This window comes from Aquarana catesbeiana, linkage group LG03 (genome assembly GCF_042186555.1).
Source record: "Aquarana catesbeiana isolate 2022-GZ linkage group LG03, ASM4218655v1, whole genome shotgun sequence".
Taxonomy (NCBI): domain Eukaryota; kingdom Metazoa; phylum Chordata; class Amphibia; order Anura; family Ranidae; genus Aquarana; species Aquarana catesbeiana.
In genome coordinates this window covers 406,520,013-406,540,586 of record NC_133326.1, presented here as the reverse complement: position 1 = coordinate 406,540,586, position 20,574 = coordinate 406,520,013, and the positions used below count along the sequence as shown (strand labels likewise).

The 20,574-nt window shown below is 42.2% G+C and overlaps 1 protein-coding gene across 6 annotated transcripts in view; it reads right to left on the bottom strand.

Annotated features, from left to right (window-relative positions):
- The window catches only part of WWC1 (WW and C2 domain containing 1), a 290,220-nt gene that overhangs the window by 27,320 nt on the left and 242,326 nt on the right, over positions 1–20,574 (bottom strand). For all 6 annotated transcript variants that reach the window (XM_073620708.1, XM_073620705.1, XM_073620707.1 and 3 more), the window contains one exon: positions 16,135–16,324. In XM_073620708.1, the coding sequence (XP_073476809.1) occupies positions 16,135–16,324 (190 nt within the window). The remainder of the gene's footprint in view (positions 1–16,134; positions 16,325–20,574) is intronic.

The window sequence follows — 20,574 nt, the reverse complement described above, 5'->3', positions numbered from 1 at the left end:
TGAGAGAAACTCATGTTATATGCAGACCACACTATGCTACTTCTGGGAGACACTGCTGACTCCCTGAAAGAAGCCATGTCATTGATTGAGTGTTTTGGTGTGTATTCAGGGCTTGTAATCAATTGGACCAAATCCTCACTCATGTTGCTAGATGCAGCTCCGGATAGTTGGGAAGTGCCAGTAACGTCCTGCTTTAAATACTTGGGTGTCAAGAGCCACAAGATTTTATTTCCCTCAATCTGTCCCCTCTCTTAAATATGATTCGGGATAGAGCCAAAGTTTGGTCACGCCTTAAGATGTCCCTGGCAGGGAGGGTGAATCTTATAAAAATGATTTTCATTCCCCAGCTCCTATACATTTTGCATAATACCCCTATGGTGGTTCCTCTTAAAGTGTTTTGAATTATTAACTCTATCTTCAGGGTCTTTATATGGCCTGACAAGCCCCCATGGATTAAACTGTAACAATTACAGAAGTCCAAGGATGCGGGGGGTCTGGCACTCCCTAGCCCCTGGATCTATTACTTAGCGGCTCAGCTGCAGCATATTATCCAGACCATGCCAGAAGCGCCAGGAACGGAAGGGGGAATGTAGACCTAGACCCCATTAGGGCCCTTATGTGTCATGCAACTGGGACTACCGATGTAGCTATGGTATTGGAGGCTCTGGCATATGCTAAATCCAATAAATGATTCCAGACTTACGTCCTTATGCAAAAAGTGTGGAACAAGCTCAGACAGCTACAGGCAGTCCATAGCTTTACCAGTTATAACCCGATAAAGGCCAATGGATATTATGAGGAGCTGCAGTCATCGGAGTGCGGGGCTCAGTGGAGGCATGGGGTCACGTACCTGCGGCACATTCTTGTGCCCTTTACCTGCCTTAAAGAAGCAATTTTGTCTCCCGCAGTATATGCTTTTTTACTATATGCAGCTGCAACATGTGGTTGCGGCACAGTCTAGCAGGCCTCCGTGGGATCTGTCTCCGACCCCCATATTTCACTAAATGGCTGAGGTGTCTCAGTTCAAGGGCTTTATATCCAGATGCTACTCCATGATTCTCCAAATATACCTATACGTATTCCCTCTGGGAGCGGCGTGCAAGTGGCAAAAAGATGTAGGTACCTTCAAGGAAGAACAGTGCGAGGAGGCTCTGCAGGCGGTACAGATGTGCTCCCTGAATGTGGCTCAATGCCTGTGCCAGTTGTACATAGTCCTCAGAGTACACTTTACACCTACTAGATTGTTCAGGATTGGAGTGAGGCCAGACTCAAATTGCCCTAGATCAGGGGTCTTCAAACTACGGCCCTCCAGTTGTTCAGGAACTACAATTCCCATCATGCCTAGTCATGTCTGTGAATGTCAGAGTTTTACAATGCCTCATGGGACGTGTAGTTCTGCAACAGCTGGAGGGCCATAGTTTGAGGATCCCTTCCCTAGATCTTTGAGAGACAATGGGGATCTAATACATCTGTTATTGCATTGCCCCAAGCTACATTTGTTCTCAACAGGGGTCCTGTACACCATTAATAGAGAGTCTTCCAGGTTACTATACCGACAGACCCGAAGCCATGTGTATTGGGGATTGTGGATGACATCCCCATAGATGGCAATCCAAAACAGGCCATAGTTAGAGCCCTGTTTCAAGCCCGCAAGTTAATCCTTAGACACTGGAAGGCAGGAATGGATTGTTCAAATGGGAGACACTATACGGTTAGAGAAATACATCTTCCAACATAGGGGATGTCTTGGGAAGTTCGATAAACTGTGGTCACCCTGGCTGGATACCCCAGGCCTCTCTCCTATAGACCTTGTATTGGATAGACTGTTGATCTAATCAATTTTGTTAGGTTAACTGTGGGCGCCTGGGGAAAAACCTCTGTATAGTAAGGTTCAGAATTTCAAGCTATACTGTGTACAGGTGGGATAGGACTGACGTTACCCATATCACGCACTGATGCGCAGTGAATGCTGTTTGTGATGACCAAGCCAACATATTCTCTGTAATCAGAATTTATAACAGATGCTGATGTTTCTTCTGTGAGATGTACTGTTTCTCTTTTTTTTGTTTTCTAGTAAACTTCTTTGAGAAAAAAATAAAATAAAAATATGACTAAAACTAAAAATCTTGCAGAAGACTAAAATAAGACTAAAACTAAAATGCCATTTTAGGCCTAGGACTAAGACTAAAACTAAATCTAAATTTGCTGCCAAAATTAACATTGTCTGCAAGTCCATCTAACCCCTCACTTCCCCCAATGTTGCTGTCCAAAGGTGCCCCTGTGCTCCTTCATCCAGAGTTGGTGCACTTAAATACAGGAGGTGTGTTACTGGCCAGATCACCAGATGAAATCAGAAGGAAAAAAGCCTAAAAAAAAACAAACAAATGCAGCTTCCACATCTAATGGTTGGTAAGCTGCAATATATTACATTTTTGGTTTTGGGTTTAATACTGCTTTTATTTTATGTGCTTTTTCACGCATTAGCATGTGTTAACATTGGTTTATTTTATCAGTTTACACAATGTATGTTTGCATGCATTGCAAAATTAATATCAGGCACTCCCTAGCCCCTGGATCTATTATTTAGCGGCTCAGCTGCAGCATATTATCCGGACCATGCCAAAAGCGCCGGGAACGGAAGGGGGAGTGTAGACCTAGACCCCATTAGGGCCCTTATGTGTCATGCCACTGGGACTACCGATGTAGCTATGGTATTGGAGGCTCTGGCATATGCTAAATCCAATAAATGATTCCAGACTTACGTCCTTATGCAAAAAGTATGGAACAAGCTCAGACAGCTACAGGCAGTCCATAGCTTTACCAGTTATAGCCCGATATAGGCCAATGGATATTATGAGGAGCTGCAGTCATCGGAGTGCGGGGCTTGGTGGAGGCATGGGGTCACGTACCTGCGGAACATTCTTGTGCCCTTTACCTGCCTTAAGGAAGCAATTTTGTCTCCCGCAGTATATGCTTTTTTACTATATGCAGCTGCAACATGTGGTTGCGGCACAGTCTAGCAGGTCTCCGTGGGATCTGTCTCCGACCCGCATATTTCACTAAATGGCTGAGGTGTCTCAGTTCAAGGGCTTTATATCCAGATGCTACTCCGTGATTCTCCAAATATACCTATACGTATTCCCTCTGGGAGCGGCGTGCAAGTGGCAAAAAGATGTAGGTACCTTCGAGGAAGAACAGTGGGAGGAGGCTCTGCAGGCGGTACAGATGTGCTCCCTGAATGTAGCTCAATGCCTGTCCCAGTTGTACATAGTCCTCAGAGTACACTTTACACCTACTAGATTGTTCAGGATTGGAGTGAGGCAAATTGCAAATTGCCCTAGATCTTTGAGAGACAATGGGGATCTAATACATCTGTTATTGCATTGCCCCAAGCTACATTTGTTCTCAACAGGGGTCCTGTCCACTATTAATAGAGAGTCTTCCAGGGTTACTATACGACAGACCCGAAGCCATGTGTATTGGGGATTGTGGATGACATCCCCATAGATGGCAATCCAAAACAGGCCATAGTTAGAGTCCTGTTTCAAGCCCGCAAGTTAATCCTTAGACATTGGAAGGCAGGAATGGATTGTTCAGATGGGAGACACTATACGGTTAGAGAAATATATCTTCCAACATGGGGGATGTCTTGGGAAATTCGATAAACTGTGGTCACCCTGGCTGGATACCCCAGGCCTCTCTCCTATAGACCTTGTATTGGATAGACTGTTGATCTAATCAATTTTGTTAGGTTAACTGTGGGCGCCTGGGGAAAAACCTCTGTATAGTAAGGTTCAGAATTTCATGCTATACTGTGTACAGGTGGGATAGGACTGACGTTACCCATATCACGCACTGATGTGCAGTGAATGCTGTTTGTGATGACCAAGCCAACATATTCTCTGTAATCAGAATTTATGACAGATGCTGATGTTTCTCTGTGAGATGTACTGTTTTTCTTTTTTTGTTTTCTAGTAAACTTCTTTGAGAAAAAAATAAAATAAAAATATGACTAAAACTAAAAATCTTGCAGAAGACTAAAATGAGACTAAAACTAAAATGCCATTTTAGGCCTTGGACTAAGACTAAAACTAAATCTAAATTTGCTGCCAAAATTAACATTGTCTGCAAGTCCATCTAACCCCTCATTTCCCCCAGACAATGTTGCTGTCCAAAGGTGCCCCTGTGCTCCTTCATCCAGAGTTGGTGCACTCTAATACAGGAGGTGTGTTACTGGCCAGATCACCAGATGAAATCAGAAGGAAAAAAGCCTAAAAAAAACAAACAAATGCAGCCTCCACATCTAATGGTTGGTAAGCTGCAATATATTACATTTTTGGTTTTGGGTTTAATACTGCTTTTATTTTATGTGCTTTTTCACGCATTAGCATGTGTTAACATTGGTTTATTTCATCAGTTTACACAATGTATGTTTGCATGCATTGCAAAATTAATATCAGGTTATATGCACCATTTCCTACAATAGAAGTTGAGCAAAAACACAGGCTTTTGATTACAGGCTTCTATTATTGTGTTAACTCTTATGCCCCGTACACACTGTCGGATTTTCTGATGGAAAATGTTCGATCGGATCGTGTTATCGGAAATTCCAACCGTGTGTGGGCTCCATCGGACATTTTCCATCGGATTTTCCGACACACAAAGTTTGAGAGCAGGCTATAAAATTTTCCGACAACAAAATCCGATCGCGTCAATTCTGACCGTGTGTGGCCTGTTCCGAAGCACAAAGTGCCACGCATGCTCAGAAGACATTCCGACACGGAACAGCTTGGTCTGGTAAAATTAGCGTTCGCAATGGATACAGCACTTTCGTCACGCTGCAATATTAAAAAAGGTTTAATACAGCGCACTCTCTTCTTCTTTATAATGTGACAAGAATTAAGTAGTTTTGCTGCTCATATTCACACACACTTCTCACAAACTTATTTTAATTTTTTTTCTTGGGATTCCCTGAATATATTGTTATTTGTCACATCTGACATAATTTTTTTTTTTTTTATTTAAAGCCATTTTTCTTTTAGATTTTATGTTTGTATTTTTTCAAAGGCTGATCTTTGTTTAATGTTATTTTTAGTTTTACTCCAGAATATTTTTGTGTGCGTTTTGTGTGTCAAGTTACCACAACACCATTTATATATTTTATTATTTAATCTCAAGGAGATTGTTTGGTGTTGGTGTCCCTTGTTAATTTCACATTGTATTTTTGAAATGTACCAGAATCCTCACAAACTGTCCTTTTTGAAGTAAAACACACATAGGCAAGTATAATTCAAACAAAAAATCCTTTATTAAGGGCTCAGAACCAAACAAAGAGGGAGGCAACGCTGGATAAACAGGAGAAATTAGCGAAGCCTGGGACCCCCAGGGCAGACATCAATTCTTGAACATCAAAATTGGTGGCCTGAGGAGTCCATATGTAAGGGAGGGCAGTCTGGGTCCAGAAGTCCCAGAGATCCGGATAGCAGCAGATGACATCTGTGTCCCCAGGCTGTGGTTCCACAAGAGGCTGCATCTTTTGGCCGACCAGACTGGATCCAGGGTCCTCACTTTCTGGTCTTCCTTCCACGCTTCATTCCCTGCTGTGGCTCTGCTGTTGGAGATGTGGCAGGAGGAGGAGTAGGATCTGGAGGAGGAGGAGGACTAGGAGGACCTGGAGGAGAAGGAGATGGAGGACCTGCAGGAGGAGGAGGAGGACCATGTGTGAGTTCACAAAGGTGTGTATCAGATGTAATTTGGGCCCTCATCCCCTTATTAAGAGCCTCCAATATTAAGGACTCACACATGAGTTGTTGTCCCTCCTCCATCCTCTGCATTTTACAGGCAATGATGGCAGCGAAGTCCTCCTCCACGGTGTGTGGTGCTCCCAGGGCCTCTGTAGCCCTCCAAAAGAGGGCCTATGGCAGCCTGCTCTAGGGCACTCCTCCTCCTGCCACTTTCTCTTTCCAGGTGTAGGGGAGGGACCTGCAGATCAGGCAGCCTGCTCGGCCCGGCCACCTCCTGGCTGAGACTTCCCTGTGTATGAAAAAGGGACATGGTTTTAGTTTTTGCATCATCAATCACAATCATAAATTAGTAGTCCAAACTAACATCTAGTTAACATCATTGATTGAACAACCAGCAATATTTAGAGGAATGCTATACCTGGCTCAATCTGGGCTCCTCCACATGTTGCTGCCTGGAAGGCCCAGGTTGGGCATCAGAAGCCTCAGCCGGGGGGGAAGGAAGCATGGAAGGAAGACTGGAGAGTGATGACCTGGGTTCAGTCTGGCCTGCCAGAAAATGCAGCCTGTCATAGTACCACATCCTGGGGACATAGATGTCATCTGCTGCTCCGGATCTCTGTGAATCCTGGACTTTCTGGCGCTCCCTTACATATGTGCTCCTCAGGCCACCAATTAGGATCTTCAAATATGTGATGTCTGCCGTGGGGATCACCTGCTTCACAATTTCCAACAATTGATCCAGCACTGCCTTCTTCTTTGTTTGGTTCTTATAATGTGGGTGGGTTATCTCCCACAGACAAGGCAGCTCCCTGAACATGTCAATGAATATTGCCATGAAGTCATTATCTTGAAAGATAATTTCACTGCAAGACACAAGACAAACCCTAATGTTAGGCCAAACTCTCCTAATCTTGTTACAATATAGGCCTCAATGTAGAAGCAGTATAGGCACAAGTATGTCTCTTACCTTCGTTCTTACGATCGGCGCCTCCAATGCTCCTTCCTCCGCTCACAGATCGTACTTAATACGCACGTGTGGTACACTTTATACACACTGCGCATGCGTGTAACTCCGCCCTCCCCCGACGTTCTTTCTAGTCTATTCCCCGCCCCTTTTCGTTCTGCGCAGTGGGGGAAGAGCATATGGCGGAGACACAGCAGGTGCATGCTAATTATAGCAACGAGGAGGAGGAGGAGGAGGAAAGCCCGGATCCGGACACGTCCCGATCCAGAAGGAGAAGATTTAAGGCCACAAATATGTCCTTTGGGGAGATGTTGGAGATGGTGGACATCCTGAAGAAGGCCGACTATGATGGAAAGTATGGACCTTACCCCAACCCCAATATCAGAAAGGCCAAGATCATTGCGAAAGTGGTCAAAAGTCTGCACCGGAATTTCGGGGTACGACGATCGAAAGATCAGCTCAGGAAGCGGTGGTCGGACCTGAAATTAAGAGAGCCCGAGCAGTACAGAAAGATCCGGAGAGTGCTGCAAAAAAGTAAGTAGTTGTGCTGTGTTCCTATTCTTTTTGTCTTTATTACGTTCGTGCTGCTCCATATGCTTTTCTTAATTGTTGTACAGTTTAAAATGGCAATTTTAATGATCATGGGCCCATTATTCGTTCGTATCAAACATTTTTATTTCGGCCTCTAAAACACCATTGTTTAGGCCATATGCATTTTCCTACATTTTTTAGGGCCTATTTGGATGAAAAATATTTGGTTGTGTAGATGGCTTTGTTACTAGAATGAAATGCAAACTAGATTCTGTGTAAGGAGAGGACACTGAGCAGCTGTTTTCACATCTGGACACTGGTGCAATAGTGTGGGACACAAGAACACCATTTTTATTAGGGGGGGCACACAGGTGCTCCAGTGTATACTATAGGGGTGTCTCCATCTGTGAAGCTTGTACAAAACAGGTAAAGTATTGCAGGTTGACAAAGGACACTAAAAAAGCTACATCTTGGAACTCTGCTAAAATATCTGTGTGCTAATTATACCATTTTTGTTTTACATAGGGGAGAAAAGACTCGGAGGACATCCCTCATCCGAGGAGACCAGAGACCCCCCACCTCTGGAAGAAGGGGAAATACCCCAAACACAAGCTGAGCAGGAGGAGGAAGAAGATGTGGTGGAAATTGGCACCACAACAGGTGAGTGTCTGCGACCACAGGCTCAGGTAAGAGATGGATGTTGGCAGATTTTTGATACCTGTTTTTGTTTGGTTACTCTCTTTTTAGGTGATCGTGATGTTATGGATCGAGATCCTTTCACATCAGAAAGTGCCCAGATCCTGATCGGGGAGATCATGGGGTGTAATTTAGAATTGGAAAACATCAAGAAAAAAATCAATGATGTTATTCAAAAAAATAATAACATCATTGATGTTTTGGGGTGAATTTAAAACCCCACAAAATCACTTTCTTTTTTTGTGTGCTACAATCTTAAAATTTTTTGAGCGATGTTTCGAAAAGCCAAATTTGGAAGATGCACACAGTGTGCCAACATGTGCTATCTGCCATCACGGGAGATCAATGGACGCGTTTTGGGGGTACAACCTCTTCCTCAATAATAAAGTAGCAGTGAGGAAGGGGTTGCTCCCACAAAACACATCCCTTGATCCCCCGTGATGGCAGCTAGCACATGTTGACATTCGTAAATTGGTGTGCATCTTCCAAATTTGGCTTTTCAAGGGGTGACTTCACCCCATCTGAATGCAATATCAAACACAGTTCCTAAATACTCATGTCTGATATTGCCTTCAAGTTTTACCCTATATGAACTTTGTAAGTTCAAGATTTTTGTCTTTCTTGTTGGTTTTACACAGGCCTGTTTTATCATAAATGGACATTTCTATTTTTGATAATGCCACCCCGAAAATTGTTAGACAACAAACATGTTGGTTTGTTTTAAAAACCTTTTCTAAATGCACATGTGATTGTGCAGGTATTAAAAAGTTTGTTAATCAAGAATGTGTGGATTATTGTCTCAACGCTACAACACTTTTGTGGTGATGTAATTGCTGTTTTCTGAGAAAATGGTGGTTATTTCCTAAGGGCAAATCCTCTTTGTACTACAAGAGCAGTTTCAGTGCAGTTTCAAGTGCACTTGTGGTATAAAAAGTGTATACGCCTTTAGTAAATAACACCCAACAGTGCTTTGTATAAGGTTACACAATCACGCCATTTTCAGGACTCCCCACATTGCTGTCTCAGGGTCAGCTAAAACAAACACAAGCAGTAAATGTCACCAAAGATTAGCTTTTTTTTTTTTATTTGATAAATGCTTCACAAATTGTCTGGCATATTGATGGCCCCCCTACCCGCAAAGAACTCAAGGTATCTTAACCGGACATCACGGGCACTCAGGACGGCCACTTTCAAGCACCGTCAGGGTTGTATCATGTAGAATTCCGGCCTCAGGCCCAACTGAGCCAGCATAATTGACAGAATGTTTGCGTAAAAAGTTATGGAGAACACAGCACGCCAGGATTAGATGATTAAGTTTATACTCCGCCATATGGATGGGTGTCAGAAATAGGCGGAACCGGCTGGCCACGATTCCAAATGTGTTCTCCACCACTCTTCTGGCTCTGGCCAGCCGGTAATTAAAAACCCTCTGTTCCGGGGTGAGGGTCCTCATCGGGAATGGCCGCATAAGATGGTCCCCCAGCGCAAATGCTTCAGCCGCAACGAAGACGAATGGGAGTCCTTCCACATTGTCCTCTGGAGGTGGCAAGTCCAAGCTGCCATTCTGGAGACGCCTGTAGAACTCCATCTGGGCGATGACTCCACCATCGGACATCCGGCCATTCTTCCCCACGTCCACATACAAGAAGTCGTAATTAGCCGACACCACCGCCAACATCACAATACTATTGAACCCCTTATAGTTGAAATAGTACGACCCCGAGTTGGGTGGTGGGACGATGTGGACGTGTTTCCCATCAATTACCCCTCCGCAGTTAGGAAAGTCCCACCGCTGGGCAAAGTGGGAGGCCACAGTCTGCCATTCCTGTGGCATGGAAGGAAACTGTTGAGGAAAACAAAAATAAATTACTATTTTTGCACATAAACATGGCAAGCAGATTAGGCACAAACATTCTTGGCCAACCTCCAGATAGCATTTATTAAGGGGCAATTAACACCAAAGTATAAGGTACACCTATCATATCCCCCCCCAAAGATTTAAATACACACTGTACACATTTGAGGACATTTGGACATTCTGATAATACCTATCAAGATAATAATAGAATACAAAAACTTTAAACAGTACCATTGGAAAGTATACAGGCAGGCCCTTGCACTACATGCTTTGGGGAATTCATCCATAAATCTGACCAGTAAAGAGATGGGTATAGTGTGTATGGGTTTGGCAAAGTCAGCAGATAGATGATTGAGGATAGATAGAGAATTGGGATCAGCTGACTTAGCAGTTGGGGGGAGGGAGGGTTTAGAAAAAGGTTTTGGGGACACTACAAAAAAAAGCCTCTGGCACTCTGCCTGAATTTAAAGCACAAATCACATTTCTAAACATTTTAGGGGGTGTTTGGGGTAAAGCACTACTATGGAGCAGGTAAAATACATTGTTAAGTGACTACATGAGGTGAATATAGGGGCAGGAGAGCATGTTGGGGAGGTAAGTGAAGGCAGATATGTATGAAGGACTAAAAAAATAATTACATAAAAATCCAGCATGCATGAGGAGAAAGGGGACATTCTCAGCATATTACAATCATGGTAATTAGGGAATGAGGAAAGAAATACAATATCTTAGCAAACATTAAATACAATAAAATGTGATATTAAAGGATAAAAATCTTACCTTCATATACTCCTTCTGCAGGACCTGGATGATGGCAGAACAGGTCTCTGGGATAATGATCCCCAGAGCCTGGGGGGAGATGCCTGTCGAGAACTTGAGGTCCTGCAGGCTTCTCCCTGTCGCCAAGTACCGCAGGGTAGCGACGAGCCTCTGCTCCGGAGTGATGGCTTGCCTCATGCAGGTATCCTGCCTGCTGATATAGGGGGTCAGCGAAGCCAGCAGACGGTGAAATACGGGGTCCGTCATCCTGAGAAAGTTCCTGAAATCATCAGGATTATTCTCACGGATCTCACGGAGTAAAGGCATATGAGAGAACTGGTCACACTGAAGCAACCAATTCTTGGTCCATGAACTCCTCCCCACCCTGTTCATGGACTGGGCTTGTGTCAAGGTAAGGACCCCAACACCAAGCCCCCACACAGCACGAACTCTACGAGGAGTACGTATACGCAACATGGCTAGAAAACGGTCGGCTGCTCAGAACGAAGTAACAGAACGCACTGAAGAACAGCAAGGCCTGTGAAGAGCGACCTGAAAAACAGTAACGAACGAACAAGAACACAATGACTAATTAAAGTCACGCGGAACTTGCTTTCACGCACTGAAGAGCAGATACAAACCCACAAGCACAAACTGAACCACAGAAAACGATCTGAAAGCCACGAGTCTGAAAAAGCGCGAATCGTCTCTCACCAAACTTTTACTAACACGAGATTAGCAAAAGGAGCCCAAAGGGTGCCGCGCTTGGTTCTGAACTGGCCTTTTCTAGTCTCGTCGTACGTAGTTGACGTCACCGTGTTGTTGGCGATCAGAAATTCCGACAACTTTGTGCGACCGTGTGTACACAAAACAAGTTTGAGCCAACATCCGTCGGAAAAAAATCCTAGGATTTTGTTGTCGGAATGTCCGAACAAAGTCAGACCGTGTGTACGGGGCATTATTCCCTTCGAAAATGTTGTCACTTGTTTCCATGCATACAGGACATGGTTCATTGTGTGGCAAGTTCTGGTGGCTTTTTGAGCACCATCAGACATAGAAATCCTTAACCAAAAACGGTCCCTATGTGGGGGTTAAGGAGCACCCTAAATGGAGTACACATGGGCTGAAAATCTGAGAACCCGGGCAACATTCGGCTCGTGTGTACAGCTCCTTGTCTGAAAGACGCCGGTCTCACAACCTGCTTCTGTCAAATGAGCATGCTGGAAAACCAGCATCTGATCAGCGCTCTCAGCCAATGGCAGGCGTGCAGTTCCCCTGTCAGAACAGAATAACTCAGCGTGGAGATGACCGCACTAACATTGGATATGTTACTACAGTGACCTGCAAAAAAAAAAAAAAAAAAAAATTTCCTGTGTGTACCCAGCATAAGATTGTCTACCTCTTTCTGTGGTGGTTGGAAACTGTACCTTCTATCTTGTTGCCAGTTTTGTCTTTTTATGGTTGATTTCCTGGAGTACACAAATCCATCAATAGTGCTTTCCAGAGCCCTACTTGTATTTACAATTAGATAAAAAAGGAATATATTTAACTAGTTTCAAATTGCAACTGTTGCCTAACTTCTGTGTTGCATCCTACATATTGCAGTTAGTATTTAGCTAACTCTCCCCATAGCATGTTTTCACAAAGAAGTGATAAAAGCAGTACTGTGTTTCCTGGCTGCTACATACAAATGAGATAAAGTGTAAAGAGAAATCTGTATCTATAGCAACAATGGGACCAAAATGTACTTTTCAAAGCCAAAGATAAAAGGATACCCAATTAACAGGACATGCATTATGCACTGGCGATAAATGTCAAAGTAGATGTTTGAACTTCCTATCTGAAAGCCAACAAAGTCCATAGTGAATGAAGTGTGCCTGTTCACTGTGATCATTCTCAATGTTATATTTATTTAAAGTAAAAAAAGGAACCCTGATTGCAGTGATAAATTAATCATCATTATTTGTGCAGTAAAATGACTGGCTACTCTACAGAAAAATATAAAAATAGGGATGGAAAGCTATGTTAAAATGTTATACACAGTAATAAACTACAACAGGATCCATGACATCCACAAAAAATTCAGGTGGTGCAGAGTAGCTTAAACATATGTCAGGTTATTGTAAAATTGCAATTTTAAAAGTAAACTACTATTTCATCATAAATATACCTCAGTTTCCACAAATATAAAGAATCAATTACTTTTAATAAATCATTACTGCAGACTTGGTGACAGAGTTTTTTGCACGAACATCTTTCCTAATTAAACTTTTAGTTATTCAAAGCTAGCCATAATAATGTCTTTACTTTCCATGTTTCCCTTCACTATTTTTTTAGCACAATAAAAAAAAAAAACTATAAAACTATATTCATATATATGTGCTATTTGTACAACATTTTTTCTGGTGTTCCTTCATTTTCTTGTAGTGTAACAAAAAAACACTGGTCAAACTGATAATTTATTTTTACTTTTATGCCCTTGAAAATTAAATAAATAAAGACATTACTACCAAAAATGCATTGATTGTTCAAAAAAAACACACCTTTGACTCATCATATAATATGATATGATAATAAATATGCATCATAAGTAGTAGCAAAGTTATTCTTATGCAAAAAGGTCCATAGATGAAGTGTCAAATGGCTCTGGAACTGGTTAAAAGGACAGCATAGTAGACCAGGCTGTTTGAGGTGACAGAACAGTAGCAAGATGGATGTAAAAAAACACCTTTACTGCAGCATTCAGGCCAAGACTAAAAACAGTCCAAAACATGTCAACTGGTATTAAAATAATGTGAGTCCTTCGCCACCAATTATAAACTAACTATGATTCAGTGACTAATTAGCTGCTGCTAGCACCCATGTTCCCACAACTTAAAATAATGAGTGAAAAAAAGATGCTGCACTGCTAAACAATCATAAATTACCACAATATGTGTATAATATAAAATATTTATGTGTGAATAAATAGTGTAAATCAGGATCATAAAATTCAAAACACAAAGTGATAAACGCTTAGCAATAGTGATTAATCTCATCTTAAACATCCAATAGTGATAATTTGTTTTGTCTTCCGTGATCTTAGATATCGCACACCAGAAATGATATAAAGTGCTAATATGGTTAAAACACATGTGCCACCACAGTGAGAGTTCTGTGAGCACTATGGTAGCACACGTTTTAACCATAGGAGCACTTTGTATCTTTATTGGTGATATCACACATTGGTGGATTCACACGTAAGTATATTTATATTATACACATATTGTGGTAAAATATGTCAATTTGATTGTTTAGCAGCGCAGCATCTTTTTTTCACTCATTATGCCAACTTGGAGTGTCACTTGTATGCTGAAATTATAAAGAGTTGTTTTTTTTTTTTACCTGATATGCTATCTTCTTCTGTCATTTTAGTACAAAGTATGAAGACCTAAGATGCATTAAGCAGACCAATCTTGTTGTAGGCTTCATGCACACGAGACGCCGGTGCAAACTCTGCTGAACACGTTTTTAAAAGCTGAAACCGGCGTTTAGAAACGCCCATTTTGCCGCATTTGCATGCCGCGTTTTACCACGTTTGCGTCTAGAAGCGTCTGCAGAGCAGAGAATGACATTTTGTGACCCAACTTTGAGGCCCCATATCTCAGGGCCAGTTTGGGCTAGGAACCCCAAATTTGGTATGCAAACACAGTGGAACTAGCACTACAACATAACCAAATTTGGGTCACAAAATGTCATTTTCTGATTTTGGGGCCCCATATCTCGGGGTAACTTGGTGCTAAGAACCCCAAATTTAATGTGCTAATACAGTGACACTAATACTACAACATATCCAATGCTGGGTTTCCTAGCATCAAGTTCCCCTGAGATACGGGGCCCCAAAGTCGGGTCGCAAAATGTCATTCTCTGCTGCAGAAAAGTGACCCGAATTTAGGGCCCTGTATCTCGGGGCCACTTGGTGCTAGGAACCCCACATTTGGATATGTTGTAGTGCTAGTTCCACTGTGTTTGCATACCAATTTTGGGGTTTATAGCACTAAGTGGCCCCGAGATATGCCCCAAATTCGGGTCGCAAAATGTCATTCTCTGCTGCAGTTTACCATCATATTTCTGTGTTTTCTGGTCCAAAAAATAGGGTTCCTTTAAAAACACGTCTGAAACGTGGAAAACTTTTGCATCTGAACCAATTTTTTTGCTTCTGGAAAAACGAGGTTAAACACAACTGCCTAAAAATGCCAAAAAACGAGACTGTGTACATGGACACATAGGATAACACTGAATGAGTTCAGGGGCAGTTGAAAAAAGTGTCCAACTGCCTCTGAACGCGCGTTTAACAGCGTCTCGTGTGCATGAGGCCTAAATATACCGAAGCCTTTTGTGTTCAAAAACTCCACCTAGAAGCTTTTTTGCACTTTTGCGTTTTTAGTTTTTTTTTTTTTTTTATTTAAATATTTTTTATTGAACAGTGTACAAAATATGATACATACATTTGTGTTCTGTTATTTTTCGTTACATAGTATTATAGCATATTACACATATTTTCATTATAATAACTGTATGTTACATTATGTTGAGTAGCTGCTGTAAACCTGTTGTGGTGTTTATTCATGGCTTCTCTGTCTTTGGACTGAGTGATCTCTCAATGTGGTCGCATCCTCCAACATGAAGTCATGTTTGCTGCAACTTGTTTTTAATGCTTCTAGCGGTTACAAATACTGTGGTTTTCTGCATTAGTAAGTTATTATATGCTTGAACCTTCATATATAGAGTATCTCTAGTTTTAACAATTATTTAAGGTAACATAAAAGGAAAACAAGAAAACAAATAAAACAAATATATTTGTCCCAACAGTCTAATTGCCTCCCCTGGTTAGATGTCTCACTTTAACTCACTTTTACTTTCAATAATTCAATCGTCTTGAGTACCATGTGTTCCATGGTTCCCATATTTTGGATATCTTCTCGTGGTTCCCCATAGCTGATGCGTGTAAAACTTCATATGTACCATAATTGTGAACTGTGGTTATTACTTCTGTAATGGATGGGGGCTCTGTATCCTTCCAGTGTCTAAGAATTGTAAGCCTGGTTACCAGCAATATGTGGGAAATTATCGTTCTAACCTGGTTCGGAATAGATTCTAGGTCTATTGATAATATAGCCATTGATGGGCTTAGAGGAGGGGTTTGGTACGAAAAATTTCGTATTATGTTTTCTATTTGCCTCCATAATGGTTTTATTTTAGGGCAGTTCCATAGGATGTGGAATAGCGTACCGCTCTCTCCACATAATCTCCAGCAATCAGGAGAGGAGTTGTGGTAGATTTTTGATATACGACTGGGTGTGAGGTACCACTTGTGGAATATTTTTTGCTGCATCTCCCTTAGGTTAGTGCTTTTAGTGGAGTTGTATATATTGTTGAAAGTTGATTCCCATTACGTTTTTAGTTTTTTTTTTTATGACAGCAGGGAATTATGCAAAATACTGTAATGCAAAAAAGACAATTTTAATGTTTAAAAATATGTAGCAAACTAGGATTAAGCATAAATTACTTCCTAATGCTGACTGAGATGCAAAATTATTTACCAGGCATTCTTCTCGATGCTTTTTTATTGTGCACACGTCAACTTGCAAAGTCTTTTGATGTAACGCTGCAAGGGATACAGGTGCCAAAAACATTTCATTGAACACTACAATGTCTGATGCATCCACAGTTCTTGTACGGAACAAGCAGCTTGTATTTTCAGAACAAGGAAGAATGGCAACACGGACATATCTATAAATAGGTAAAAAAGGTATTAAAATCAGTAAAATTACATTGCTAAATCTGTTCATTTTTATTTTAGAACGATAAAACAATATTATAGCAAAAGCAAAGGCTACTAAAATTAAAATGTTATACAAAGATATATATATTTTATTTTTTTTGCAAGGTAATGGAAAAAAGCGTAAGCATCTTTTAGTTTGTGACATGCACAGCTGCAGGAGTTCCTCCCTTAGATCAACACATTTCTGATGGTTGGGACCAATTCCGGAATGCTTGACAATTCAGCACAAGACTGCTTTCTAAGGTTAGGCTGAAATCCACTGATTTCATTGGGTCTCCAGAGCAAGCACTGCTAAGAGTTCAAATTCACATTGTCCTCCTTGAGTAATGTCAATCAACAGAGGGGTTCCAAAAGGAAAGCTGTACATGACTGCCACAATGAACACGTGTTTCTCACTTTTTCTACAATACAAATGCTCATAGAAAAAAAAAAAAAAAAAAATCGAAGGCACACCCTTCAGAACTACATTTGTGGGGAAAAAAGATCATGAACAACTAAACCCTTTTAATTCATTGGTAGAAATGTTGACAGGGAAATGATAATAAACATATTTAAGGGTAACTGCATAAACATTAAAGACGGTTGTTTCTCTGCAAGTGCGTCTATGAAGGTTCTTATTTGCTCAATTCATGGTATACATAGTAGTAGTTAGTCACTTTGAACTAGACCGGTTCCACGAATTAAAGAAGCTACATTGGCTAATAGAGAAACATCTTTAACATAACAGAACAAGTCCTGCCTATCTATTTCTAGGTTTACCTGAAATCACAATCTAAGAACAGCATTCCAATGTTATTTTAACTCACTGCATAAGTAGAAGGTTCTCTGCACAGATCCCCGTCAAACAAATTTCAGATCTACCACAGGGGCTTTAGGCATGACTGCTCTGCACGAGGTGAAATTATGTTTCCAGAGCAGAGACAGCACAGATCACTTTTGAAAAGGAAATCCTATTTCTATTAAAGCAGTGTAACAAAGCTCTGGCCATCACCACACCAGGTTACCAACAACAATTCTGCATGGAAACATGTTTTTGCCATATGAAATGATAACTCACTTTTGTGATGGATATAACACTGTAAAACCTCTTTAACAAAAACGGAAAATTGTATACTCACCTTTCCGTAATTTTCCTTTCCTGACGCATCTTCATGGCAGCACACACTGGGTTGTGACTCCGCCTCCACAACCTGACAGGATTGGTCTAGCTATAAAAGTTGAAGAGAGATGACCCCCACCATTCTCTGTATATATCATCTAAGAACAGGGTGGGAACCTGTGTGCTGCCATGAAGATGCGTCAGGAAAGGAAAATTACGGAAAGGTGAGCATACAATTTTCCGTTTTCCTGACACCTTCATGGCAGCACACACTGGGAAATAACTCGCCAGTCGGGAGGGTGCAAAAAATACGTTTTTATTATTCTAAGGAGCTGTGGAGTTGGCTTTAATAATGGATCTGCCAAAGTCTGCTGTTGTTAGTTGAGCAAAGTCAATTTTGTAGTGAGAAGTAAACGTATGTCTAGATGACCAGGTCGCTGCTTTACATATTGTTTCTGGTGAAACCCTGCAGTATGCTGCCCATGAAGTTGCCACTGCCCTGGTCGAGTGTGCCTTGATACCTTCCGGGATAATAAGTTGCTGAGTAGAGTATGCCTTTTTGATGGTGTTAACCAGCCAGGATGCGATCGTTCGAGAAGTTGCTGGATGACCCTTCCTAGGCCCGTGTGGAATTACGAGAAGAGTATCGGTTTTTCTGAAGGAAGCTATGGTTTCTAGATAGTTGGTAATGACCATTTTGATATCCAATGCATGAGGCTCACCTTGGTCGTTAGTAAAGGATGGAAGGGTGATATCCTGATTATAATGAAAAGAGGATGCTACTTTGGGAGTGAAATGCTCCGAGGGCCTCAATACCACTCTATCGGAATAGAGAACTAGGTACGGTTCTGTTATCAGTAGTGCTTTAAGTTCCGAAACTCTTCTTGCAGATGTAATGGCGATCAGGAAGGTTAACTTTAAAGTCAGGTTCCAAAGTGAAATTGATTCAACCGGAAAAAAAGGAGGTTTTGATAATGCGTCAAGTACTGTGGAGAGATCCCATGCCGGAAAAGTGGGTTTCCTTGGAGGCCTGATTTTTAGGCAGGCCTTCATGAACTGGATCACCAGAGGGTGTAGGGCCCATCTAATGCCTGTTTTAGCCGACAGGGCAGAAATCTGGACTTTAAGGGTACTTGAGCTTAATCCTTTGTTAATACCCAGCTGAAGGAATTCCAGAACTTGCGGTGGCTCAGGTGATACTGGGTTCCAATTTTTTTGTTGAGCTAGCGAACAAAACCTATTCCAGACTTGTGAGTACGTTTTGTTGGTGGTGCTTTTTCTTGCTTGTAAAAGGGTTGAAATTACTTCCTGCGAGCATCCCTGCTCTAATAGCTGAGTCCTTTCAATTTCCATGCTGTCAAGTGTAATTTCTCTGGTGCTGGGTGTAGAAATTGACCTTGAGATATCTGATGTTACCGGGAGAGGCAGTGGTTGTTGCAGGCTGAGCTGTAGTAGGGTAGTGAACCAAGGTCTCCTCGGCCAAAGAGGAATTACTGCTATTACCGTGGCTGACGATCTCCGAAGCCTGGATAGGAACCCCGCGATTAAGGGTACTGGTGGAAAAATGTAGCCCAGTTTGAAATTCCACGGATGGGTCAGACAATCCATCCCCTCGGCCGACGGGAAAGCCGCTCTTGACAGAAATCTCCGACATTTGGTGTTCGCAGGAGTAGCTGCTAGGTCGATCTCCGGTATTCCCCAAGTTCTTGACAGGAGGGAAAAAGCCTGTTGGCTCAATGACCACTCGTTGTTCGAGAGAAGTTCCCTGCTCAAATAGTCGGCCAGCATGTTCTGGGCTGCTGGGACATATACCGCTCTCAGGTCTACTAGATGCACTTGTGCCCAATCCATGATAGGACGAACTTCTTCCATTAATGTGCGACTCCTCGTACCCCCTTGCCTCTGAATATATGCCACGGCTACTCTGTTGTCCATTTGAATTACAACGCTTTTCCCCGTCAGGTATGGAGAGAAGGCCAGAAGTGCCTGAAAGGCTGCTCTGAGTTCTAGTATATTTGATACTATACCATGAGCTTGAAACTTCCACTGCCCCATGGCTGCTAGATTTTGGTAATGAGCTCCCCATCCCGTCTGGCTGGCGTCCGAAGTGACCACCTCTGGCTGTGGAGGAACTATAGGTTTGTACCTCTTGAGGTTGCTGGATCGTGTCCACCACCACGTGGATTGTTTCACATACCTGTGTATGTAGATCGTCTGAAGCATTGATACTCCATTCCACTGCCTCAGAAAGGATTTCTGTAAGATTCTCGTGTGCCATTGGGACCACTGGATCATGGGCAGGGTTGCAGACATGGAGCCCAGGATACTCATAAATACTCTGGCTGGTAGGCGTGTAGCTGAGATTAGCCTCTGAATTTTCTGGATCAGGGGCATGATTTTCTCCTGAGGGAGCTGCACTCTGTTCTGGATGGTGTCTAGTTCTGCCCCCAGAAATACCATCTTCTGTGTGGGCTGTAGCTTGCTTTTCTGCCAGTTCACTAGCCAACCGAAATCTTGCAGAGTTGAGAGTAAGATTTCTCTGTCTTGTATCAGGACCTGGCGACTTTCTGCTAGAAGAAGTATGTCATCTAGATAATGGTGTACCCTCAGACCTTTTTCTCTGAGGTATGCAATGACGGGCAGAAGAACTTTGGTGAAGGTCCTGGGAGCCGACGAGGTGCCGAAGGGTAGGCACTGGAACCTGAAGTGATGTTGGTTGATTGAAAAGCGGAGACATTTTTGAAAGGCAGGATGTACTGGAATGTGAAGATAAGCGTCCGATAAATCTACGAACAGCATCCAGTCGTCTAGATTTACTGCTAATAGAATGGATTGTAGACTTTCCATTTTGAAGGATTCTAATTTGATGTTTCTGTTTAGTCTCTTTAAGTCCACCACTGGCCGTAAGTCCCCCGTTTTCTTTTTTACAAGAAAAAGAGGGGAGTAGAATCCTCTGCCTCTTTGACATAGCGGAACCTCCAAAATGGCCCCTTTCTGTACTAATTCCGTTATGTACTTCAGAAGAATCCTTCTCTTGCCTGGAGAAGACGGGAGTTTTGTTGGAAGAAAGTGGTTTCTGGGAATCTTGTTCAGGAATTT